Source organism: Pelodiscus sinensis, unplaced genomic scaffold (assembly GCF_049634645.1).
Source record: "Pelodiscus sinensis isolate JC-2024 unplaced genomic scaffold, ASM4963464v1 ctg34, whole genome shotgun sequence".
NCBI lineage: Eukaryota > Metazoa > Chordata > Testudines > Trionychidae > Pelodiscus > Pelodiscus sinensis.
The window spans coordinates 6,581,025-6,606,682 of record NW_027465849.1 but is presented as its reverse complement, the minus strand read 5'-3'; the positions used below and the strand labels follow the sequence as shown (position 1 = coordinate 6,606,682).

General features: G+C 60.2%; 1 protein-coding gene across 3 annotated transcripts; it reads right to left on the bottom strand.

Moving 5' to 3' along the window:
* Nucleotides 1-9,020: 9,020 nt before the first annotated feature.
* On the bottom strand, nucleotides 9,021-25,172 carry CCDC61 (coiled-coil domain containing 61). 3 transcript variants are annotated; one of them, XM_075915138.1, is made up of 14 exons: nucleotides 25,049-25,172; nucleotides 22,078-22,266; nucleotides 21,218-21,300; nucleotides 20,678-20,841; nucleotides 19,137-19,289; nucleotides 17,991-18,207; nucleotides 16,131-16,213; nucleotides 13,661-13,908; nucleotides 12,688-12,766; nucleotides 12,164-12,288; nucleotides 11,819-11,897; nucleotides 11,218-11,287; nucleotides 10,601-10,673; nucleotides 9,021-10,083 (listed from the first exon to the last, which is right to left on the bottom strand). In XM_075915138.1, exons 2-14 carry the CDS (start codon nucleotides 22,223-22,225, stop codon nucleotides 9,986-9,988), a joined length of 1,620 nt encoding a protein of 539 aa, XP_075771253.1. In that variant the 5' UTR covers nucleotides 22,226-22,266; nucleotides 25,049-25,172; the 3' UTR covers nucleotides 9,021-9,985. The 3 variants fall into 3 exon arrangements, with proteins under 3 accessions (XP_075771253.1, XP_075771254.1, XP_075771257.1); XM_075915139.1 differs by having other exon boundaries at nucleotides 11,218-11,284; XM_075915142.1 differs by lacking the exon at nucleotides 25,049-25,172 and having other exon boundaries at nucleotides 20,678-20,836; nucleotides 22,078-22,136.
* Nucleotides 25,173-25,658: the final 486 nt, after the last annotated feature.

Below are 25,658 nucleotides of genomic sequence, written 5' to 3'. Positions count from 1 at the left end.
TCCTTACAGAGTGACACCTCCAGGGGCTCCAGCAAGAGGTTTCACTCCCGGCCTCAGTCCCCTGGAGAACTGCATGTGCTGGAACGTCGGGCGGCAGCCTCCCGACAGGGCTGAAAGCACAAGACGCAGGTGGCCGACAATAGCCCCAGTAATCTAGCCTGGGGCGACCGTAAACACAGAGCCACCCCATCCATAGGACAGCTCACGGCGGCCATCCCAGGCCCCCTGCTTTGGGAAACCCCGCAGTGGCTGCCTTGACCATGCTATGGACAGGACCCGGGCAGGGGATTACCTGGGGGCCTGGTGTGGGGGGCAGAAGGGGTCGTCCCTCCCCCCACACATTTACCACAGTGGCAAAGGCCAGTGTGCCAGGACACTGCTTCCCACCACCATGGAGAAGCAGGCGCAGGGGGCTGGGAGAAGGCAGTGGGACAGAGCAGAGCAGGCTGCCGGATAACTGACTCCTGCTGCGGGGGTGAGTGTGTGTGGGAAGGGGGTGGCCCTGGCTAGGCCCCCAGATAATCCCCCGGGCCACGTGGGAGAGGGAAGGGACGGAGCAGGGGAAGAGTGGGAGGGGAGCCGGGGCATGGCTTGGGTAAGGGGTAGCAAAGTAGAGCAGAGGTGGGGCAGGAGGTTGCCCTGTGCCTGGGGAGGGGGGTTGCCCCCAAGGTTGGTCCTGCGGAAACACCCGCCTTACAAATGAAGCCGTGCCCTCTCTACGGGGCTGCCAGGAGGCGTAGCCCAGGCTGCCGCGATCCAGCCACACGGGCAGGACCCGGCTCTCACAGGACCTCAGCTGAGGGGTTGGGCTGCGACGGGGGGGAAGGGGGATTCCTCGCACGTCACACGCTGCGGCGCCAATCCCGTGGAGAACCTCCCGGGGAGAGCTGGGGAAACCAGTGAGCGCAGCATCCAGAGAAAACGCTACAGGCTGCTTTGGTCCTTTGGTGAGCCACGGAGCTCGGAGTCCCAGGTGGACTTGCCCCTGCGTCTGTCATGGGCCCCACAGCTCTTCCCCAAAGGCAGGGGAGCCAGTGGGTTTCCACACTCCTTATAGCACGCACGCCCAGCAGAGAACACACACACACCTCCAAAGGTGATCTACTAGCCCATTGAGAAAATCAACACCGCCCTCTGCTGGACAACGCGGGGAGGAGGCTGATCGACTTACTTAGCCCATTGAGAAAACAACACCGCCCTCTGCTGGACAACGCGGGGAGGATGCTGATCGACTTACTTAGCCCATTGAGAAAACAACACCGCCCTCTGCTGGACAATGAGGGGAGGAGGCAGAGCGACTTACTAGCCCATTGAGAAAACAACACCGCCCTCTGCTGGACAACATGGGAGGAGGCTGAGCGACTTACTAGCCCATTGGGAAAAACAACACTGCCCTCTGCTGGACAATGAGGGGAGGAGGCTGAGTGACAGTACTAGCCCATTGGGAAAAACAACACCGCCCTCTGCTGGACAATGAGGGGAGGAGGCTGAGTGACAGTACTAGCCCATTGGGAAAAACAACACCGCCCTCTGCTGGACAACATGGGAGGAGGCTGAGCGACTTACTAGCCCATTGGGAAAAACAACACTGCCCTCTGCTGGACAATGAGGGGAGGCGGCTGAGTGACCGTACTAGCCCAGTGGTCACCAGCCAGTAGCTTGGGATCGAAGTAGATCTCGGAGCCACTGACAGGTGATCCTGACTGGTTTGGCCAGGAAGCTCTCAAGCGCTGGCACTTCAGTTGCCCCTCCACCCACTGTCGTGCTGCCCCTGCCCTCTGCCTTAGAGCTGCCCCCCCCCCCGGAACCGCCCATTTGCTGTGCAGGGTGTGAGAGGGAGAAGAGGCAGGGCTCTGATGTCACTGTCCCTCCTGCCCCCACTCCACACAGCAAGACGGGGATGGAGGAAGCTTGGCAATGCAAATCTGTCACTCTCACACTCTCGCTGTCCCTCACTTTCGTCTCCTGACCCAACACATAAGTGGGATGCTGCTGTTATTTCTTTTACTGCTTGCAGAGTGTGTGGCTGGTCTGTGCATTTTTTTTTCTCTCATGCTTAACTTTAATTCTTTTAGCAGTGAGTTCTAACCTGCCTAACCTGTCGTGGCTGGAGCCATTATCCCTGTGGGAATTACTGCTCCTGGACATGGCTGGCATGTCCCTGCAGCCCCTGAGAGAGGCAGAGCAGGGGGTCTCCACATGCCGTCTCTGCCTGCAGACACCGCTCCTGCAGCTCCCATTGATCAATAATGGGGAACCGTGGCCAGTAGAATCTGTGGGCTCAGTGCCTGTAGATGAGGGGCAGCACATGGTGCCATGGAGCCATGGCTGTACATGCCAGCTGCTTTCAGGAGTGGTGCAGGGCCAGGGCAGGAGGAAGCCGCCTTAACCCCACTGCTCCACCACCCGGAAGCCATCTCAGCTAAATGGTGCCCAGCCAGAGCCTGCTTCCTGAACCCATCCCAGTCCTGAACCTCCTCCTGCACCCAACCTCCTGCCCCAGATGTGAGTCTCCCTGCACTCAAACTTCTTCCCAGATCTTGCACCCTGAGACCCCTCCTGGAGCCTAATCCCGCATCCTGGGCTGCGCCTAGAGCCCCTCCCATACTCCGAACCCCTTGGCCCAAGACCAGAGCCTGCAGCCCAACCCGGTGAAAGTGAGTGAGGATGGGGGAGGAAGGGAGATGGACCTGGAAGAAGGGGTGAGGCCTCAAAGAAGGGGCAGGAAGAAAGCAGGGCAAGTGTATTTGGGTCAGAGGGGGATCTTACATTGCACTTCAATTGAAAAAGTGATCTTGTGGTTAAAAAGGTTGGAGGCCCCTGTACCAGCCCATTGAGAAAGCAACACCGCCCTCTGCTGGACAGCGAGGGGAGGCGGCTGAGTGAATTACTAGTAACTAGCCCATTGAGAAAGCAACACCGCCCTCTGCTGGACAGCGAGGGGAGGCGGCTGAGTGAATTACTAGTAACTAGCCCATTGAAAAGCAACACCGCCCTCTGCTGGACAGCGAGGGGAGGCGGCTGAGTGAATTACTAGTAACTAGCCCATTGAAAAGCAACACCGCCCTCTGGCGGAGCGTGAAGGCGGTCGAGTGAGCTGACTAACTCATTGAGAAATCAGCCTTGCTCTCTGCTGCCCTCTGCTGGAGGGCGAGGGGAACTGCTGAGCGCGGCAGCCCCCTACTAGCCACTAGCCAAGGATGGTTTTCTCTGGGGCTCGGTGGGCGAACCCTCGGTCTCCCTCCCTCTGGCAGAGCTAACCCCTGTCGAGCTCCACTCACCCCAGCTGGAGCCGCCCCTTTCCCTATCCCTGACCCCTTTGAACCATGCTCCCCACCCTACTCCTCAGATCTGGACCCTGCTGAGGCCCCTCCCTCGCTGATGTCCCGACCCCCCACCCCCCATATTGTATGTGTAGGAGGAGGTGGATTCTGGTGCACTCGCCCCTTCCTCCAGCCTAGGGTAGCCAGATGGTTTCAACAAAAATACCGGGCACACTTGACATGATATCACAATCTACATGACATCTTATTGAGAACACACCAGACATTTCTATTTTCTCCATTTGATTCCCGAACAGAAAGCTCAAATACTGGACTGCCTGGTTCAAAACTGGACACCTGGCAACCCTACTCCAGCCTGGCCCCACATGCTGAACTCACTGTCATGAGCTAACGGCTCAACCCCTGCCCAAGGCCCCATTCCCATCACTGGGGTCCCGATCCTTCTACCCACACTCCAGGAGGCCTGATCCCAGCCTTCCCTTTGCTCCCCGAAAAAGCCAGAGTGCACTCAATGTGACCGGTTACCCAGGTACATGAGAAGCAGCGTAGCCCAAAGATGTACAGGCCACGCCCACATCTCAATTAAACACCCCCTGCCCCACGAGCCACAATATGCTTCCTTCTGTCTTTCCCCTACAACAGATTTCAGGCTTTGCCTCTTCCCACAAAGGCCCCGCCTCTCCCGTAAGAAGCCCCGCCCCATTTTCCTCATTGAGAGCCTCTCCAAGCCCCGCCCTTTTTGTTCAGAGGCCACGCCCCCAAGTCTGGGCACATCCTATTGCAGGCCGGCCTCTATGTGCGTTTCTGATGCGTATGGCACTGCAATATAAATGCATTTTATTCGCCTGAGTTCTAGTGTGGCTAGCAGGTCCGCCGCTGTCTCACCCCTGTAATCAATACAGATGGATAGGAAGCGGAGTTCAAAATACTAAATCATGCCAGAGATAAGTATTGCCACACAGAGAAATCGTTCCGTTTGTTCCAAGTCCAACAACTCAAAATCCAGCTGTCTTTGCAAATACAACTTAACACGGTCAAGGGGGCAGTTCTAGTAAAACTTTAAACCCACCTGTCTCTCTCTATCAGAATGGAGAGGGGTAACTAGTGGTGTCCCCAAGGGTCAGTCCTGGGACCAATCCTGTTCAACTTATTCATAAATGATCTGGAGAAAGGGGTAAGCAGTGAGGTGGTAAAGTTTGCGGATGATACCAAACTGTTTAGGATAGTCAAGACAGAAGCAGACTGTGAAGAACTTCAAAAAGATCTCACCAAACTGAGCGATTGGGCAACAAAATGGCAAATGAAATTTAATGTGGATAAGTGTAAAGTAATGCACATTGGATAAAATAACCCCAACTATACGTACAGTATGATGGGGGCTAATTTGGCTACGACAAATCAGGAAAGAGATCTTGGAGTTATCGTGGACAGTTCTCTGAAAACTTCCACACAGTGTGCAGCAGCAGTCAAAAAGGCAAATAGGATGTTAGGAATTATTAAGAAAGGGATAGAAAATAAGACCCAGAATATCTTACTGCCCCTGTATAAAACTATGGTACGCCCACATCTTGAATACTGTGTACAGTTGTGGTCCCCTCACCTCAAAAAAGATATTTTGGCCTTGGAAAGGGTTCAGAAAAGGGCAACTAAAATGGGGCAACTAAAATGGTTGTGGTTTGGAATGGGTCCCATATGAAGAGAGGTTAAAGCAACTGGGACTTTTCAGTTTAGAAAAGCAGAGACTAAGGGGGGTTATGATAGAGGTATATAAAGTCATGAGTGGTGTGGAGAAGGTGAATAAAGAAAAGTTATTTAATAGTTCCCATAATGGAAGAACTAGAGGACACCAAATGAAGTTAATGGGTAGCAGGTTTAAAACCAATAAAAGAAAGTTCTTCTTCACACAGTGCATAGTCAACCTGTGGAACTCCTTGCCAGAGGAGGCTGTGAAGGCTAGGACTGAGTTTAAAGAGAAGCTAGATAATTTCATGGAGGTTAGGTACATAAAAGGCTATTAGCCAGGGGATAGAAACGGTGTCATTGGCCTCTGTTTGTCAGAGGTTGGAGAAGGACAGCAGGAGACAAATTGCTTGATCATTGTCTTCGGTCCACCCCCCCGGGGCACCTGGGGCTGGCCACTGTCGGCAGACAGGCTACTGGGCTAGATGGACCTTCAGTCTGACCCAGTACGGCCGTTCTTATGTTCTTACCCAAAGAGAACTACCAATCTTGAGACATTCCAAACAGGATGATACAATAATCAGAGATGGGGGATGGGAGAGATTGGTAAAAAAGGGAATACTTAGGGCGGATTTTAAACCTACAACACAACCCCAGACCGCTGCTCTTGAAAAATCCGGCAGGAGTTAATTTGAGTGCCCTGGGCCACATGCACGCATCTGCTCAACACTAACATTAAGCACACGTGTGTTTGCTGTCTTGGAGACTTGCAGCGCCATGAACACATTGTTAATTTGCAGACTACGAGGCACTAACTTGAGTGTCATTTTCTAATCTGGCTACAGAAGCAAACCTTGGGGTTACTAACAAGACACAATTCCCTCCCTCCCCCCAATGATCTGGCTTCTCTGGGGTAGAAAACATAAAATTTGGGTTTGGTGTTTAGTTTTTCAAATCTTGGAATGAGAGACCACCACAACAGAAATCCGGATCTATTTTTGTGGGGTATTTTTACGTGAGTCCCTGTTTTAAACCTAATTCAACATTAGCCCAGCATTGATTGTGGGCAGAGCCCAGCATGCTGACGGCGCATGGGCACATGGTTCAACAGGAAAACCACAAGATCCCATCTTAGGAACAGACCTGAGCTCCGACAGTCCAAGCGCGTGGCCTTCCCACAGTCCAGGCCTTATGATCGGTCCTTGTTGACCCCGGCGGAGCAGAAGGGGTGGAAACGCCCGGCCGCAAAAATCACCAAGCTCAGCAGAGACCTGGCCACGTCGGCCTCCTCCTCCTGGAGGACGTATCCCACTTTTGGTGGCGTCCCTATGGGGCTCTCTCCCCCAGGACGGAGCCGAGACGGCGCTGGACACCCGTGGCAGGTCAGAGACGAGGTTCTGGAGACAGCTGAAGAAGCTGCTATCTTGGCTAGGTGGTGGGGGAGTTGTCCTCTTGTGATGGGAGGCTGGTTGAACCTTTGAAGCCATCTCTGGATGAAGGCGAACCACTGGTACCAATTTACATGGCTCTCTGGACTCTTTATACTCCTTTTCCCAGTCTTCTCCTCTGGGGAAGCTGGGAGGTTGGATTGGGAAGATGTGGCTTCCTCCAAGAGGCTCCCTCAGGCAGCAGACCCCTTGTAATTCTCCTACCAACCTATCCCGATCTCGGTCACTGTGTGTCTGGGCGGCGCCCGGCCCAACTGGCCCCGATCTCGGTCACTGTGTGTCTGGGCAGCGCCCGGCCCGACGGGCCCTGATCTCGGTCACTGTGTGTCTGGGCGGCGCCCAGCCCGACGGGCCCTGATCTCGGTCACTGTGTGTCTGGGCGGCGCCCGGCCCGACGGGGCCCTGATCTCGGTCACTGTGTGTCTGGGCGGCGCCCGGCCCGACGGGCCCTGATCTCGGTCACTGTGTGTCTGGGCGGCGCCCGGCCCGACGGGGCCCCGATCTCGGTCACTGTGTGTCTGGGCGGCGCCCAGCCCGACAGGGCCCTGATCTCGGTCACTGTGTGTCTGGGCGGAGCCCAGCCCGACGGGGCCCTGATCTCGGTCACTGTGTGTTTGGGCAGCACCCAGCCCGACAGGCCCTGATCTCGGTCGCTGTGTGTCTGGGTGGCACCCGGCCCGACGGGGCCCTGATCTCGGTCACTGTGTGTCTGGGCGGCGCCCGGCCCGACGGGGCCCTGATCTCGGTCATTGTGTGTCTGGGCGGCGCCCAGCCCGACAGGGCCCTGATCTCAGTCACTGTGTGTCTGGGTGGCGCCCGGCCCGACGGGCCCTGATCTCGGTCACTGTGTGTCTGGGCGGCGCCCGGCCCGACGGGGCCCTGATCTCGGTCACTGTGTGTCTGGGCAGTGCCTGGTACAATAGGGCCTGATGTCAGGTCTCCTTATGCTACTACAGCTGATGAGGTGTATGGCACCTACTGATAGAAAGCAGTCTAAGCAAAGGCATCTTTACCTTCCCCAGCAAAGTGCCTACACAACACAGCTGTTGTGAGCATCACCCAGTGTGTGGGAAGCATTTAGCCAACTTCAAGAGTCCTGGGGCATGAGCAAGTACAACTAAGTTTCACAAAAATTAAACGATCGACCTGTCACTTGACCCAAACGGAAACCGCCCCTCCTCCCGATATTTGCTGGGTAACATTTTTTCAAAATGCCAACTTCTCTTCCTGCTTTGGGCAGGGACGTTTCGGAATCCTCACAATGTTCCTGTTGCCCACTCAGCCGCACGCCGACCCCAGGTGTGGGATAGTCTGAGCATGTGCAGGGAGTTGGCCGCTCAAGTGACCTCCTCCATCGCCGGGGCTGCAAGACTGTTGTGGATAGCGTTGCTGAGGGCGTTGCTAGGGCAGCGTTGCTGAGGGCGTTGCTAGGGCGGCGTTGCTAGGGCAGCGTTGCTAGGGCAGCGTTGCTGAGGGCGTTTGTGTACCAGGCAACGGTCAACGCAGCCTCCGGCAGGCCACACAGAGCCCTGGTGAGCCCCCCTGTACCCCACCTCACAGTTGATTCAGCATGATTCTTACCCCGCCTTGGCCAACAACTGGTGCCACGGACGGCAGCGAATACAGGGACAAGGCTTGGGAGAAGCCAGGCAGATGCTAAAGACTTTCGGCCCCAGGCTGTGCTAGGCAGGGGAGGGGGGGAGGCGCTAGGCAGGGGGGGGGCCCCACTCTAAAGGAAGAGCCTGGACAGCAAAGTGCTAAACCCAGGCACCCCAGGAGCAGCTCACCCCCTCATCTGGCAGCCTCCAAGGCCTTGGGCCTAGGTCACTGCAGGTGTGGAGCCAGGAGCGTGGTGCTGATGCCCCCATGGCCCCCAGCGAAGGTCAGGGCTGGCCTGTGTTCACCCAGCAGGGCTGCGGCCCCCACACTCACTATCTGCCCCCTGTGCCTTCTCCGGCCCAGGCCAGCCGCTGGTGGGCACTGCTGCTCTGCGGATGGGCACCGAGGCCTGGCTGGATCCCGGCGATCACCCGGCCTGAGCTCTGGCAGGCCCCAGGCGGGAGAATCCCAACGGAGCCATTTGAGCAGCCAGCCCCTCGCTGGTCGAGCGCGACGTGCCCAGTCTGGAGAGCGATGGGGGACGCCCCCGGCCCCCTCCTCACTCAACAGCTCTGCCTCTTTTTGAACGTGGTGCCGGCTCCCAGCGTCTTGCCCTGTCCGCGGGGCCGAAGAGCCGTCTGCTCTCAGGACAAAGCGGGAGACCACGTCGCCTCCGCTCCTTCCTTTGGCTAAACTAAACAGACTGAGCTTCGCTGGCGTCTCGCTAGGCGGCAGCTTTCCCCGGCGCGAGCCAGTAACCCAGAGCCGTGCCAGACGGGGCCGGTTCAAAACCTGTTGCCAAATCACCACCTGGCAAGCTCACGGCGCTTTGGGCTCCGGGCCTTTCACATCCTCTGTGGGCGCTATGGCGGAACGAGAACTAGCTCGCTGTGTGTCATAGCCCCTCTACTGTCCCCGGCAATTCTCCAATGGTCCGTGCAGCACGAGCCATGTTTCACCTGCAGCGTGGCAGGTGCAGGGGGAGGCACGGGAGGGAGGGGAGATGGCGGGAAGTTAGAAAGGTTTATTTACAGGAGGGCTCCTCACACAACACAGCAGAGACGTGGGGACGCTGGGCGCACACAGGACGGCAACACACACACCGGCTGCCCCCCAGCGCGCGGAGAGGACGCAGGTCCCGCGCAGAGGCCAGCAAAACTGGGCCTGAAGCTTGCGGCTGGTCCTTGGAGCGACCGGAGAAGCGCAGCCCCGGCCTCCCATGTCACGGAGACTGTCTCTGGGCAAGGACCAAGCTGCTCCGAGACTTCCCCGGGCCCAAAGACCAGGCAGAGGGCTCAGGGCAGCAGAGGGACCAGTGTCAAGAGGTGACCCGAAGCCACGTGTGTGGCTACGAAACCAGAGACAGCAGCGCAGGGATGTCACGGGAGAGGTCACCCCCGTTAGAAGTGGTTCAAGCCGCTGGGACGGCAGAGACTGAAACCAGCCGGCTGGCGTCACGGCCCTACCCATAGCGCCTGCTCGGCTGTGAGCCCCCGGAGCCAGAGGCTGGGGAATTTCCTGGGTGCTCCGCTCCCCAGCTGCCTCTCTTCTCCATCAACCCCTCCAGCCTCTGCTGAGGCAGCGTCAGGCTGCTCCAGCTGAGGCGATGGGGGCAGAGGCGGAGGCTGGAAGAGGGACCCATGGGCCTGCTGAGCGGGGGAATCTCAGAAAGCCACAGCGAGGCCGGCGCGTCCCAGCCGCCACCACAGCGAAGGGAGTCACTCCCAGGAGGAAATCTCCCATGATCCTTTGCTCCTGGGTGCCACTACCAAGCCACTCGCCTGCCCGCGGGGCTGGGATTTCGGATGGGAACAAGCCCTGGGGGGATTCGGATCCTGGGCCCCTTGCTGATCTCTTGTCCAGTCGGAGCAGAGTCCTGTCCTGCCCCAAGGGCAGAGCAAGGGTTCCAGGGTCCCTGGGGGCAGAGAAGTGCAGGGATGGTGCTCGGGCCGGGGGCCCGCTCCCCCTCCCAGGCTACGTCCTGGTGTCCAGGTTGTTCATGTACTCCTGCAGGGCCTGCAGCCGGGCGTCAATCTCCGACAGGTCGGCCGAGGGCTCGTCGTACAGGTTCTCTGGCGGAGGAGACGAGCAGGCGTTGGCGGGGCCCTGCCACACCCGGCCAGCCCTGCGAGCCAAGCCCCCGTCCCCTGGGCAGCCGGGACCGAGAGCATCCCGGCCACAGGAGTGGAAACCTCCCTGCAGCCCTGTGCGCAGCATCCGAGGGCTCGTGGCCAGGCGGAGGGGCGCTCCTAGGTCTGGGTATGCAGAGGGAAGGTGCTGAGGGAGGAGACGTTTGGGGGAAAGCAGGAGAACGCGGGTCCTTCAGGATCTACCTGAAATGCAGCCAGCTCTGGGGTGCAGCGTGGCAGCTGGTTATATCGGGGGTGGGTGTGGGAGTTGTTTGTCCAGTGGCTGCCCGCTGGGGTCAGGCCGTTCGTGGCCTCCGTAACCACGGCAGGGACAAACTGAGTTGAACGGAGCATCCGCTAGCGCCGCGCCAGGGCAGCAGGCTCAGCGCTGCCTGCGAGGGGAGAGCGCCCCCTACTGAACCCACACCCCACCGCACGGCCCTCTCCCCAGCCCGCTCACCTTTATCCGCCCGCTTGCTCGCAGTCGGGGTGCTGGCCAGGCGCTTCCTGCGCCCGCCATCAGTCCGAGGAGCCTGTGGCGAGAGACCGCTGGAGGTCACTTCTCGGCGGGGCCCTCCCGGCCCGTTCCCCTCCCAGCCAGGAATGAACAGGGCCGTCCAAGACGAATCCGAGTTGACAAGACAGAGCCCCGGGAACAGCTCCCAAGAGCCCACAACCCATCCCTCCACTCTAACCGCTCCCCTCCCGGAGCTGGGGATACAGCCCAGGGGTCCAGGCACCCCGGCCCTGCTTTAACCACTAGGCTCCTCTCCCATCGTAGCCCCTCCCACTCAGTCTCCACTTCCCAGAAAGCATCTGATGGGCTCCATTCTCTCTGACCAGGTCAATGAGGCCTCAAGGCAGAGGTGCTGCGTGGTAGCACCTGGGTGGGAGACCCTGGCACCTGGCCGGCTTGTCTCAGCAGCTCCCCCTCTGGTGGGAGCACCCCATGGAGCTGGGAGAGGGGAGACACCGAGGGGGCCCTCACAGGGCAAGACCCAGCTGCTCGGAGGCCACGGCAGCCTCCCGCCACGGCTAGTAGAGAGGCGCCCTGACGGGGCACAAAGAACCACTTACCCCGCTAGGGCCGTTCCAGGTGGAGGCACTCAAGGGCTTCCTGCCCCTGGCAGCTCGCCGCCTGCCCCTGCTGGAGAGAGGGCACAAGGCAGCGGTGAAGGGCAGGGTCCGCCCGCAAGCACCCCGCCCCGCAGCAGCCGGCTCGGATCCCTGCCCCTGCGGCTGGCAAGGGTGCGCTGCGCTGGGACGGCCGGGAATCGCGCGGCTCCGACACCCCCCACGGGGCAGCTCTGGGCTAAGCCAGCTCCCGTCGGCAATCTCTGGCACCCTGGAACCCCCCAGCCACCCATCCCGAAGGACAGGCCCACCTGCCATGAGAGACCTCTGGGTGCAGAGGGCTCCTGAGGGCCTTGGAGGGGCGTGCAGACGTGGAGTGGCCTGCGGGCCAGGGGGAGCTCCAGCTGCTCCAGCAACCAGGGGCCAGAGCAGAAATCACTTCTGAAAAGCTGGGCCACAGAGTCGGGATACAACCCTGGTTCAGCGCCCTGCCCTGCCCCCCCCCCCTCCAACCACTAGCCCTTACTCCCCTCTCTGAGCCAGGGAGAGAGCCCAGGAGTTCTGGCTCCCATCCCCTGTCCCGGCAGCAGGCTGATTTCGTTACCTGAGGGGTACCGGCTCGGAGCAGTCCTCCGCCTCGCTGCCGGAGCTGGCTGACGAGCGCCGGCTGCGGAAGCTCTCCACTGGGGGACACAGAGAGGAAAGGGGAGCTCAGTCCTGTGGGGATCTCCAGAGCCACCATTCCTACCCCCCGATCCTCCCGCACACAAACCGCAGCACGGAGCTTCAGCTGCTCACAGGGCAAGCCCCCTGCCCAGCCTCACACCCACCCACAGGCTGGCCCCTACGAAAGGGAGGCCCAGGAGCTGGGGAAGGGGACCCGGGGCCATGGGGGTCCCACCCCAGAGTCGTACCCCACCCTGGAGACGTTCCCGGCCCCAGGACGTACCCGACGAGCTGCGTCCGCGGCTCCTGCCCAGGCTGTCTCCGCTGAAGGCTGCCAGGCCCCTGGCGTGGGAGCGGCCCCAGCTGCCGGGCGGCGCGTCTCCCGCACCCCGCCGGGTCCGGCGCTGGCTGTGCCCGAGGGAAGAGGGTTACGCGCAGAAACCGGCCTCCGGCCCCCGAAACGCAGCCGCATGGCTCGTGGCAGGCAGGGGAGGGACCCACAGGGGACTGGCGGGGGGCCCAGGACTGGCACCCTGAGTCCAACGCCCCCGCCCTTGCTGGACGAGCCAGGGCCCTTGATGAGCCTGCGGGCACCGAGACCTCGGCGGGTTTGATCAGCCTTTGGGGCTCCAAGCCGCTGCCCGCCCTGGGGACGGGGGAAGGGCTCGTATTGGGGGGTGGGCTGGCAAGAGACCTGCTCCCAGCCAGCACGGGGGCCCTAAGGTGGGAACCCGTGTCCACGAACTCGCCCATCCCCCCACCCCGCCTCCCAGAGCCTCCCTGATTGGCCAATGGGGGGAAACTTACTTTTTCAGTTCAGCCTCCTTCTGCTTCCGCTCTTTGGCCTTCACAAAGGCCGTGGGGTCAAAGCGCGGCGGCCGGACGCCTGGGAAAGGGGAGACCAGCAGCTGGGTCAAGGGCCGGGGCCCAAGGAGGGGGTAGGAGGGGTAGAAGGGCTGGGCCGGGGCCCATGATGGAGATTGGGGGGGGGGGGGGAAATGGGGCCGGGCCGGGGCCCAAGACAGGGATGGGGGGGGGGGGTAAGAGCCAGGGCTAGGGCCATAAGGGCCGAGCTGGGACCCAAGAGGGGGATGGGAGGGGGATAATAAGGGCCGGGCCAGGGCCCAAGACGGGGATGGGGGGGGGTAATAAGGGCCGGGCCGGGACCCAAGAGGGGGATGGGAGGGGGATAATAAGGGCCGGGCCAGGGCCCAAGAGGAGGATGGGAGGGGTAGAAGGGCCGGGCCGGGGCCCAAGACGGGGATGGGGGGGGGGGTAAATAAGGGCCGGGCTGGGGCCTCCTCGGCTGGGATTGGGTCGCCCACAGCACAGCGACTAAACGAGAGCCCCGAGGACGGCCGGTCTCCATCCCCAGAACAAGCCCAACAGCCGGGCGAGCTCCCCCAGCCCTGCCTCAGTCCCCTCCCCACCCTGGAGCTAGCTCTTGGCCTCTCTGCTGAGGCAGGTGACGGGGCTTCCTGAGGTCGGCTGAGAGCCCAGCCCCCCACTCTCCTCTCACTCCGGGGACCAGGCCCGGCCCCGGGTCGGCACGGTGAGACCCGGCTCGCGCCCGGCCATGGAGCTCGCAGGCTGGGCAGACCCTTCCCCGCCCCAGACTGCCCAGGGTTCATTGCAGGAGCAGGGGGGATTCCTACCCCCACACCGCCGCACGTGACCCGGGATCTCCCCTCGTTTGGAGACCTCTCTGCTGGAGAGAGGCCCAGCGTAGGGCCTGTGACCTGGGCAGGGGACCTGCCCGACGGCTCCACCTTCCCCTCACCTGTGGGGGACGGCGACTGGCGGGGGAGGCGGGTCTGGCTCCCGCCGGGCCCGTCTCTGGACGTGGAGCGTGGGCGGTTCCCCAGCCAGGCCCCGCCCCGCCCCCGGGAGCTGGAGCGCTCCCCAGAGGTAGAGCGCCGCTCCTCTCGGGCCAGGGCCGCCGCACTGCTCCGGCTGGGGGCTGCGTGACCGAAGCCGCGCGAGGACGCCGAGCGGTTCTGAGGGGCCGGGCCGGTGGGGGTCAAGCGCCTGGAGAAACAGGAGAGCGCGGTCAGTCCTAGGTGTGGCGGCCAGACGGGCCCACGCGGATCAAATGCCCCGTCACCTCCACAGCCAGCCCAGATCGGACAGTCGAGCTAGAGCGGAGCCGTGCGATCAGGGGAAGACTCCAAGTGACGGAGCTGTCCCCGCAGCCGTCACCGGGTCCATCAATTCCCCTCCCTAAACACTTTAGTTCAAGCCTGGATCCGTTTCGTTTCAGCTACAGCCACTGATCTCGCCCTGCCGCTGGCCGCGGGACCGAAGAGCCTCTGTGCTCAGAAATCAGCGTGGGCCACACCGGCCCACGGGCGGCTCGCTGCTCGGGGAGCTCCTGAAACTGCCCGGCCCAGACCATCGCGTGCAAACTGGTAGCAGGCTGGTCCTGGGAACCAGGACGTGGTGGGTGCGGACAGCGAGTTCTCAGCGTGCCTGGGAAGGACGTCCCTGAAATGCGTTTGGTGAGCAACGCAGACCCCAGTCTGTCCTGGACAGGCAGCGATGACAAAGGCTCACTTATGTATTTGGGAAAGCAAGCAAGCCACTAAGCAGGAAGACAAGAGTCTGGCATCTCTGCCCCAGCAGACAGACTGTGTCTAGGCTTCCTCTGCAAAGCCCGTATTTCCAAGGGTTCTTCAGCCCCCTGGGATGGAAGGAAGACAGGCGAGAAAACGTCTCTGAACCAAGACATGAGTTGCTGGAGCCCTGGAAGGGTGTTCTCCCTGCTGTGTGTCCCATTTTGGTCTTTATGCCTTTGGCGTCACTTAATCCTGTGTCCTTTGCTTAATGCACCTGTTTTGCTTTTCTCCTCACCCAGCTCAGAGCGTGGACCGGGACAGAGGGTTTGTTATCCCGGTACGGTCTCGAGCAGCGGCGTACAGGCTCTCGGAAGGAGCAGGGACCTTGGTCCGGTTTTGGGAGCGGGGCCGGAAGAAGGAAGGGGCGCCGCAGTGAGGTATTGGGGAACAGTGGGTCACTGGCAGAGCCTGGGGGGTTGCTGGTGGATCAGGGAGCTCACATGGGTTAGCACAGGGGTGGGCAATAATTTTTGCCCGGGGGCCACTTCAAAAATTTTTGAAGTAGCCCCAGGCCACCCTGGAGGGGGTGGGGCATAAACAGGAAGGGGCGGGGCTGCTCCACCCCCAGATCATGATTGGACTGGGGGTGAGGGGAGCCCCTTTGCCTCCCCCTTTCCCACTAGGCACTCGTGCCCTGGAAGAGGCTTGGCACGCTCCCCCACCCCCAGGCCAATCAGGGCCTGGGGGCAAGAGAGCGCGGGACGCCTCCTCCCGCCCTGCCAGGAGCACGTGGCACTCTGAAGTACCGTGGGCTCCTCGCAGGCTCGGGCAGGGCAAAGGAAGCTTCCCGCAGCTCCCCCAGCCCCAGGCCCTGATTAGCCTGGAGGCGGAGGCTTCACGTGCACATCCCCGTCCCCAGGCCCTAATTGGCCTGGGGGCAGGGGAGCAGCAGGGCCTCCACGGGCCGGATCCACCCTCTTGGCGGCCAGATCCGGCCCTTTGCTCACCCCTGAGTAAGCAGCAGCACAGCTCACGAGCCACGGGGGTGCCCAGAACTGTCACACCTGTCCAGGGCGGTGCTGACAAACCAGGACAGCCCACCTGCCAACCTTCTCGGAGATAAACCAACAGATCCCGTCCCAGGCTCCTGGCAGGTTTTCCGGCCCTCGGCTCCTCCTCGTGGCTCTTTCTGAATCCCGTCCAAGCCGGCAACCTCCTGTCAGAAGCGCGGGCGCCAGAACCGTGCTGGGGCTGGCCGGAGCACTGCCGCACCCTCCTACTCAGTACCCCCTGCGTGGGCCGCCTAGGGTCAGGCTGTCCGCCTACACTGGACCGGGGACTGGGGATATCAGTCCTTAACCACAGCCATCACGGAGGATCAGTGGGGCTTCTGCAGGGCAGAGCCAGCCCGGGTAGCTGCCTCTTTCTGATGGCCCTAGGGGCACAGTGTAGGCGGACAGCCTGACCCTAGGCGGCCCACGCAGGGGGTACTGAGTAGGAGGGTGCGGCAGTGCTCCGGCCAGCCCCAGCACGGTTCTGGCGCCACTCTCCGTTCGTAGCAAGGGGCTGATATTTAAAGGCCAACGGGCAGATCTTCGGCTCATGGAACAGCAAGGGGGCTGTGCTCCTTAGACAGGGGAATGAAAATCAGCCGCTTCTACCCCGTCTACTCCCAGAGCAGCTGGAGTCACTCACCCTTTCTTGTATAAAGCCAGCTCATTGGTCAGACTCTTCACGCGGACCCGGAGGCTCCTCTCTGATGCTTTCACCTCTGCCAGCTGCGAGGAAGAGGAAGAAAACTCATTCCCTCGGGCGCTGGACGAGCTACGGAACTGGCCCAGGCAACTCCTTCCCCTTGGCACAGGAGGCGGTCTTAGGGTACTGAGGTACTTACTGCCCTCCTGTGGTCATTCCACGGTATAACTCCCCCCCTAACAGACCCCCTCCCTTTCCATTTTATGAGAAACAATCAAATTCCAGGCACATCCCGTTGTCCTGTCACAACCAAGCTCTGACTTTGCTTTAAGTTAGGAGAAGAGGAAGCTGCCTACCAAGTTTGGGAGTCCTAGCTCTTATTGTTTAGGAGGTCTCGAACAAATGAACAGACAGGCGCACATTTCGAAACTATGTAGCTAGATTTGCAGTGTAAAAAAAAGTTAAAAATAGTATTTTTTCAGTTCAACTCATTCAAGTACTGTAGTACGATCATGAAAACACAACTTACAAATGTAGGCTTTAAAAAAAAAAAACTAAACTGTACTCAAAAATAAAAATGTAAAACTTCAGAGCCTACCAATCTAAGGATGTTAAAGACTAGTCGACAGGATATTTGACTAGTTGCTTCTATCAGATAGAGAAAGCGGGGGGGGGGGTGGGGGGGGGAGAAGAGAGAAGAGGAGGGTACTTCAAAGTGGCAGTCCCGCACTGAGCCTGGGGTCAGCTGGGGACTCCCATGTACATTTTACATGGTTTTGTTTTTGAGTGAAGTTACATTAAAAAAAATAAATCTACATGTGTAAGTTGCAATTTCACAATAAAGAGATTGCACGACATTTACTTGTATGATGTGAAACGAAAAACGTTATTTGTTTTGTTTCTCTTTTTATAGCGCAAACGTTTGTATTGCAAATACTAATATCAAGCGAGCACTGTACCTTTTGTATTCTGCATTGCAACTGAAATCCGTGCATTAGAAAATGTACAAAAAATTCCTAACATTTATAACACATTTCAATGGCTATTCGATTCCTGTTTAACCGTGTGAGTAAAACAGCAAGTAACTATGGTTTTTTTAATCCAGTTATGCTGGCACTAACTGCGTTTGACAGCCCTTGTGTTACTGGCCCTCTTCTAGCACCTCCCAGCATAGGGTCTTGCTGCATTTTTCAGCTGTGAAAGCTGTTCACATTGACATTTCAAACGTCACTTAAAAAATGGCAGCATTTGACAAGATTTTCATGATCTCGGCCAGCGCTCTCGCCTCTTTTTAAAATCAGCTCTAAGAATTCAGTTTCGCAACCCCAACCCTCTGCAGCAGGGGTCATCCCCACTTCACAGAGGGTAAAACTGAGGCACGGAGCGTGGTAGCCGTTTGCCGACAGCACACAAGGAGCCCGTGGCAGAGTCAGGTTTAGAACCCAGGAGTCCAAGCTCCCAGGCCCCCTGCTCTAACCACACCGGAGCTGGAACTACCACCCGGAATTTCTGATTCTAACCACTAGGCCCCATTTTCCTCACATGCTGCTTCCTCTAAGGTTCTTCTCCCCTTCAGATTCACTATGGAGCTTTGTCTTTAGCACTAACTCCACAGCTGAGCAATTCTGATTTCTCATCTATTGGGGCAGGTGCGGGCAAGGGCTGATATCACGCCAGCGCTGGGGAGGGGAGTGAAAAGGGACTGTCACAGCAGCGCTGGGTCCCATCAGCGGCGTGCAGGGGGCTGTTACGCCAGGGCCAGGCTGGGTGAGGACTCCCCCAGGGCAATGCTGTTACATCATCCCCTGATGGGGCGGGATGCCATGGCCCAGCCAGGAGGGCATGGGCTCCCGACCGCACCTCGTCAGCCAGCTGCCGGTTCTCCTGCAGGCGCTTGCTGGCCAGGCGCTGGTGCTTGGTTCGTTCCTTCAGCAGCTCCTCCTCCAGGCTCTGCACGATCTTCTTCAGGATGTTCACCTCCTTCCCGGCACTGCTCTTGCTGCAGAGTTTCAGCTCCGCCTGCAGCCTGAGCAGAGCCGTCTCCACCTCCTGCTTCTCCTCCAGCACCCGGCTCAGCCTGGGCAGGCGGAGACAAGCACAGGCAAGGCTCAGGAAGAGCAGCGCTGCACAGCGCCAAGCACGCCCCCTTACGGCGCAGCACCTCAGAGCACGGGACAACCAGTCATCCAAATAAGCCCCATTTTACAGAGGGGGAAACTGAGTCACGGAGACACATGGTTTACACCAGGTGAGCCAGGGCAGAGCCCGTAACAGAACCCAGGAGTCCTGACTCCCGGGCCCTCTGCAGTAACACCCAGTCCTCCCTCCTCTCTTCACACAGAGCTGGGACTCCCACGTGCACAGGGGAGCGGTTGGGACAGCTGCCTGCACCCCATGTGGCTCAGAGGCAACCAATGGGAGACACACAAAGAAGGACACCAGCTAAAGGGGCCATACGACTCCTCCCATCCTGCCCCCACTCCCCTGCAGGGCGGAGGCCCCCTGAGACTTCTGAGCCCCAGGGCTCTCCGGGATCACAGCAGCAAAAGGAGCAGGAATGTGGGGCCACCAGGAGGCCCCCCGCCAGCATCTCCTCCAGCGCGGCTGTATCAAGCTCAGCCTTCCCACACAGCTGTCTCCTCTGTAGGCCCGGGGATGGTACCGATACAGCCGCACACTCCTGGGAGCAGCAGCCTCCACGCCGGCTGCAGGCAGCTACTCGGGCCTGGCCGTTCCAGTGCCGCCCCCAGCGGGGCTGTACAGATACCAGGAGACGCAGCTGCATGAAGGGCTGGGCGCGGAACAGCCATACCGGAGAGCTGCTGGCCCAGGGCTGCTCCTTTCGCCGCTGCGGTTCCCTTCTGAATGTGCGCCCCCCCCCCCCCGCCTCTGGGGAGGGGCAGGTGACCTTTCTTGCCTCTGCCTGATGGACAGGTGCTGGAGAGAGCCTAGAGGCAGCAATCAGCACAACACCCAGGCACCCCGCCTCCCCCCGCACGCACTCACTCGTCCCGCAGGCGCCGGATCTCTGCGTCCCGGAAATCCCTGCCCGGCCTGGCCTTCAGCACCGCCAGCTCCTCCTTCAGCTCCCTGATGACCTTCTGCAGCGCTACAGGGTCCGGCTTGCCCACGTAGGGCAGCGGCAGCGGGTAGTGGATCCTGCGGAGAAGCAAGAGGCGGGGCAGCTGCAATCAGCACACTCCTGAGATGGCTACAGCCAGGTCCCCCCACCTCCTCCCACCCCTAGACTAACAGCTGATAAGGCACCACTGTGAGCCTCTAGCCTGGCCCCCAGAGAACCCGGCCAGAGACCCACCCAGCTGATTAGCAGAGCGCCCCCAGCTGTTTTGTTTCTACAAGTGGTGCACACCACCTTGGTGCAAAACCAAAATTATTCCGCACATGGATGGAAAAGCTGAGAGAACATTGCCCATAAACCCTGCTAAAATGTTCCAATGACTAATTCCTGCTAACAATCGGAACCTTATTTCCACCCTAGATTCAGCTTCTAGCCTCTGGATCTTGTAAGACCATTGTCTGCTACCTAGAAGTCTGAGCAAATGTGTCCCCCCCGGCAAGTTCTGATCCACTGGGATCAAGTTGCCCATTAGCCTTTGTCATAACTGTGAGGGTTAGCCAGCAGCCTGGGGACTAAGGGGTTAACTGTACCTAGCCAGGTTAGCCAATAGAAATGCAGATAGGGATTTCAAACCAAGACACAGGAATTTGGGGGTTTTCCCTCCTTTGTCTCTGGGCAGTTGACGCTCCAAATACTGAGGGGGACAGACAACATGTCTCTCTCCGAGAAAAGACTCTTCACTATCTGTAAGTAGGGTAAAGTTTAGATACATCCGTTAGGTTTTATTGTTTGGGAATCTGATGTCTGTGCATTTAGAAATGGGTTTTCCTCTCCCCGTGAGAATACTAATCGGTGGCTCTTACCATCTAGCCAATCCAGCTATGCTTGTAACAGGAGTACTGCGGTGATGATAAAAGTTCTTTCTTTTTTATTAACCTGGTATTGGCCAATTTCTGTGTCCTGATTTTACTTTAGGGCTGAGATTTCCCAAGTGATCTCTTCCCTGGTTTTCTTATCATTACTTGGGTGGTGGCAGCAGATTTTTATCCCCAAAATCTAGGGTTTGAGGATTTTGGGGGAAGTTTTATACCAAAGCCTGGAAGGAGAAGGTTTTGGGGTACTTTGCGGGCCCCCACTTCTGCATTCAGCATGCCAGAGTGGGGAATCAGCCGTGACAGCCTTCTGTTAGGCTACACCGATGGAGCTCCTGGACTCTCTCGAGAAGGCAGCTTTTCAGTCACTCTGGAGGATCTTCTCGGTCCTCTCTCCACTTCAGTGACACCCGTGTTCAGTTGTGAACACCCGTAGGGGGGCCCAAGATCCCAGCAGCAGTCCCATCAGACTAGATCCAGAGGGAAACCCCCTCTTCGCTCCTAACTGAGACACCAGTTCATGCAGCTCGGGATTGCAGGAGTCCTTTTGGCCCCATGCTGCTGCTTCCTCGTCGTCCCCCCCGAGCAGCCCTTACCTGTCGAACTCCACGGAGTAGATGAGGATGAGGTAGCGCTTGGAGCTCAGCAGCGAGGACTTGGAGGCGGAGGGCATGTGCCGGGGGCCCACCCCGATCTTCCGGCTCCGCAGCGCCTCCAGGTCAGTGTAGGTGAGGAGGTCCAAGGTGACCGACTCGCTGCTCTGGGGGGAGACGCGCTGACTCAGGGGGGCCGCGCCAGCCTAGCCCTTCGCGCTGCACCCCGCGGCGAGGGGGGAGGTGGTAAGAGAGCGGCCGGCCACCGGGCTGCCCCTAAAGACTACAGCTCCCAGCATGCCACTCTGCACCATCGCAAGTGACAGCAGTGCAGCTTGATGGAGCACCACACGCAGGGACCTGGGGTCCCTTAAGAAGCAGCCTTGATTCAACCAGCTCCATTTCCCTGCAGAACAGGAGGGACCCTTGGGGGCCTGGCAAGCTGCCCAATGCAGCCCACGGCACCCAGGCCCCTTCTCCCACTGCTCTTGGGCCAGGCACATGTGCCCAGGAGCAGGCAGCTGTGAGCCACGCAGGCCTCACCTGGCTCAGGGCAGACTCCAGCATGCTGCAGAAGATCCCAAACTGCTTGAAGTTCCCCGTCTTGTGAGTTAAATCTTCAATGACTGGGAGCAAACAAAACAGGGAGAGAGACTGGTCAGGCAAGGTCAGACTTGGCTCCCAGCCCCGAACTCATTGCATCTCTTCTGGGAATTAGAAGGAAAGCCAAGAGTCCTAGATTGTCCCTTGCTCTAGCCACTAGACCCCACCCCCTCTCAGACTTGGGGATACAACTCAGAAGTCCTAGACTGCCAGCCCCTATTCTAACCACCACAGCCCTTTGGCAGCTGGGGACAGAACCCAGTTGTCCTGGACTCCCAATACTGCCCACACTCTAACCACTAGCCACCACAGCCCTCCGGCAGCTGGGGACAGAACCCAGGTGTCCTGGATTCCCAATACTGCCCACACTCTAACCACTAGCCACCACAGCCCTCCGGCAGCTGGGGACAGAACCCAGTTGTCCTGGACTCCCAATACGGCCCACACTCTAACCACTAGCCACCACAGCCCTCCGGCAGCTGGGGACAGAACCCAGTTGTCCTGGACTCCCAATACTGCCCACACTCTAACCACTAGCCACCACAGCCCTCTGGCAGCTGGGGACAGAACCCAGGTGTCCTGGACTCCCAATACTGCCCACACTCTAACCACTAGCCACCACAGCCCTCCGGCAGCTGGGGACAGAACCCACAACTCCTTGATTCCCAGTGCCCCCCACATTCAGGTACAGAACCCAGGAGTCCTGAACTTCAGTCCCCTGCTAACCACTGCTCCCTCCCCCAGCCGCCACAGCCTTCCCGGGGCGGGAAGCCATGCAACGGGACTGGCAGGAGGCTCACAGGCGGCGTCGAACTCCCCTCTCCACTGATCGGTGGTGAGCCGGTCCTCCACTTCCACCTCCAGGACGCTCCCATTCACAGTCATCCGCACAACGTGCTCCGTTCCACGGAAGACGTAGTCAGCCTGCAGCCCCTGCAGCTTGGCCATGGCAAGTCCTCAGCACTCCGGCCCCGCGTGCCCTGGCAGCCCTGCGGCAGGAGAGGGAGGTCGCAGGAATTGGGACTGATGCTCCGGAGCCCAGGGCTAGAGGACAGGGGCGGTGGGGTGGACGCATCAGCAGAACGGGGGGAGGCCCAAGACTGGGGGTCAGGATTGAGGGGCACTGGCAATGCAGGGAGCCCAGGGCTGAGACAGCAGGGGATGCGGGTCAGGCTTGATAGGCACAAGAGGGCTGTGTGGAGGGAGCTGGGATTCGGGGTGCAGGGCCTGAAAGGGGAGCGGGAGCCGCGAGTGAGTCAGGGAACAGGGCCGGGATGAGGGGCAGCAGCCCGTCCTGCAACCTATCACACGTGAGAGCTGATCCGATTTCAGATCTAGCTGGGTCTGCTGTACCCACGTGCCTGTCCCCTCTTAGCGCGGGACTTGCCCCAGCCACCTGGCCGGGGAACACCATCCCTCAGATCCAGAGGGCTTTGCCACACGAGCCCTGGAGTGTCCCATCAGTGGGTGTGTAGCGATCACATGATCACACCCACTCAGCTACCAAGGTGATCCTTGGAGGCGTAGACTAGAGTCTAGGTCAGGGGGTCTCAACCTATTCACCTCTGTGGGTTGCATCCAATAGTAACTGCCTGGCGCCGTGCAGCTCTGAAAGCAGGCGTGGGCAGCGTGAGTCGAGCGGTCCAGCCGGTAAAGCCTGGCTGGGCCGTTCTGCAGGCGCGGCGCACCCCGTCCCCACCCGCGACACCCGAGTCAGGGAAGCTCGGCTCAGCCCCACTACAGCCCAAATAACGCAGCCCAGTGACCAGACTGGAGCTGAACTGAGCTCTGGGGGAACTGAGCGGAAGAAGTCCCAGGAGAACACCAAGGATGGCAAATGGGGGGGCAATTGATTAACCCCCCCCCCCATCGCTCCTCAGCCCTGGACCAATTGATTAACCCCCCCCCCCAATCGCTCCTCAGCCCTGGACCAATTGATTAACCCCCCCCCCCCATCGCTCCTCAGCCCTGGACCAATTGATTAACCCCCCCCCCCAATCGCTCCTCAGCCCTGGACCAATTGATTAACCCCCCCCCCCATCACTCCTCAGCCCTGGACCAATTGATTAACCCCCCCCCCCCCCATCACTCCTCAGCCCTGGACCAATTGATTAACCCCCATCACTCCTCAGCCCTGGACCAATTGATTAACCCCCATCACTCCTCAGCCCTGGACCAATTGATTAACCCCCATCGCTCCTCAGCCCTGGACCAATTGATTAACCCCCCCCCCAATCGCTCCTCAGCCCTGGACCAATTGATTAACCCCCCCCCCCAATCGCTCCTCAGCCCTGGACCAATTGATTAACCCCCCCCCCAATCGCTCCTCAGCCCTGGACCGATTAACCCCCCCCCCCCAATCGCTCTTCAGCCCTGGACCAATTGATTAACCCCCCCCCCATCACTCCTCAGCCCTGGACCAATTGATTAACCCCCCCCTCCATCGCTCCTCAGCCCTGGACCAATTGATTAACCCCCATCGCTCCTCAGCCCTGGACCAATTGATTAACCCCCCCCCCCCCATCACTCCTCAGCCCTGGACCAATTGATTAACCCCCCCCCTCCATCGCTCCTCAGCCCTGGACCAATTGATTAACCCCCCCCCCCCAATCGCTCCTCAGCCCTGGACCAATTGATTAACCCCCCCCCCCATCACTCCTCAGCCCTGGACCAATTGATTAACCCCCCCCCCAATCGCTCCTCAGCCCTGGACCAATTGATTAACCCCCCCCCCCAATCGCTCCTCAGCCCTGGACCAATTGATTAACCCCTCCCCCATCGCTCCTCAGCCCTGGACCAATTGATTAACCCCCCCCCCATCACTCCTCAGCCCTGGACCAATTGATTAACCCCCCCCCTCCATCGCTCCTCAGCCCTGGACCAATTGATTAACCCCCCCCCTCCCATCGCTCCTCAGCCCTGGACCAATTGATTAACCCCCCCCCCCATCACTCCTCAGCCCTGGACCAATTGATTAACCCCTCCCCCATCGCTCCTCAGCCCTGGACCAATTGATTAACCCCTCCCCCATCACTCCTCAGCCCTGGACCAATTGATTAACCCCCCCCCCCATCGCTCCTCAGCCCTGGACCAATTGATTAACCCCCCCCCCATCGCTCCTCAGCGCTGGACCAATTGATTAACCCCCCCCCTCCCATCGCTCCTCAGCCCTGGACCAATTGATTAACCCCCCCCCATCGCTCCTCAGCCCTGGACCAATTGATTAACCCCCCCCCCATCGCTCTTCAGCCCTGGACCAATTGATTAACCCCCCCCCATCGCTCCTCAGCCCTGGACCAATTGATTAACCCCTCCCCCATCGCTCCTCAGCGCTGGACCAATTGATTAACCCCCCCCCCCCATCGCTCCTCAGCCCTGGACCAATTGATTAACCCCCCCCCCCATCGCTCCTCAGCCCGGGGGCAGAGCCCGGAAGGAGCCCCCAGGGGAGGAGGCTGCTGGGCTCCTGGGGGGGCAGAGAAGGGACGGGAATGACCACGGGGGGGGGCCTCTGGGGTCACGGGCCGTGGGGGGGGGGGTCACAGGCCCCCACGGGGGGGTAGAGCAGGTGCAGACTGGGGGGAGGGGCCACGGGTGGGGGTCGCGGTCGCGGGGGGGGGGCTGGAGGGGGGGTTCCCGGGAGGGGGGGTCGCGGTCGCGGGGGGCGGGTGGAGGGGGGGTCCCCGGGAGGGGGGGGGTCGCGGGGGGGCTGCAGGGGGGGTTCCCGGGAGGGGGGGGTTGGGGTCGCGGGGGGGGTCCCCGCTCACTCACCGCCTCACCCGCCGGCTCAGCCCAACTGCCGCCACCTCCCCGGCCAGGGCCCCGCCCCCCAGCGCCGCGCTCCGCTCCCATTGGCTGCTGCCCAACCGTCGCCGGCGGGCTATTGGCCCGAAGCCTCTGCCGGTCACCCGCAAGGCCCGCCCCCCTCCGCCCGAGCCAGCGCCGCCACTGGCTTCCCTCGACTGCCCATCAACCGCCGGTCCCGCCCCGACATCCTGCTCAGAGTTGCCATTGGTCCCCCGAGGGATGCCAATCCCCGCCACAGGCCCGCCCACTCGGGACCCGCCTCTCTCCGCCAGTCCAGCCAGACCATTGGCTGTTCTTCGCCGTCAGTCCCCGGGTAGCCCCGCCTTCTCGAGGAGAGCGGGTGGGAATGACGGGGGCCCGGCGGCGCTGCGCTCTTGCGCCCCCTCCCGGCTGCTCGGCGCGTTGCACCCTGCGTGGCCTCTGGAGCTCCAGGCGGCGCTTTGGTGCGTAGGGTTGCGAGTTCGAGCCACACAGGGGGCCGCTTCCCAGTCCCCGGCCTGGCACCTTTGGCGGGGAAGCAAGGCGGGATCAGCGCCTCAGCCGGGCACGGGGTAAGCGAAGGCACCTCCCCAGC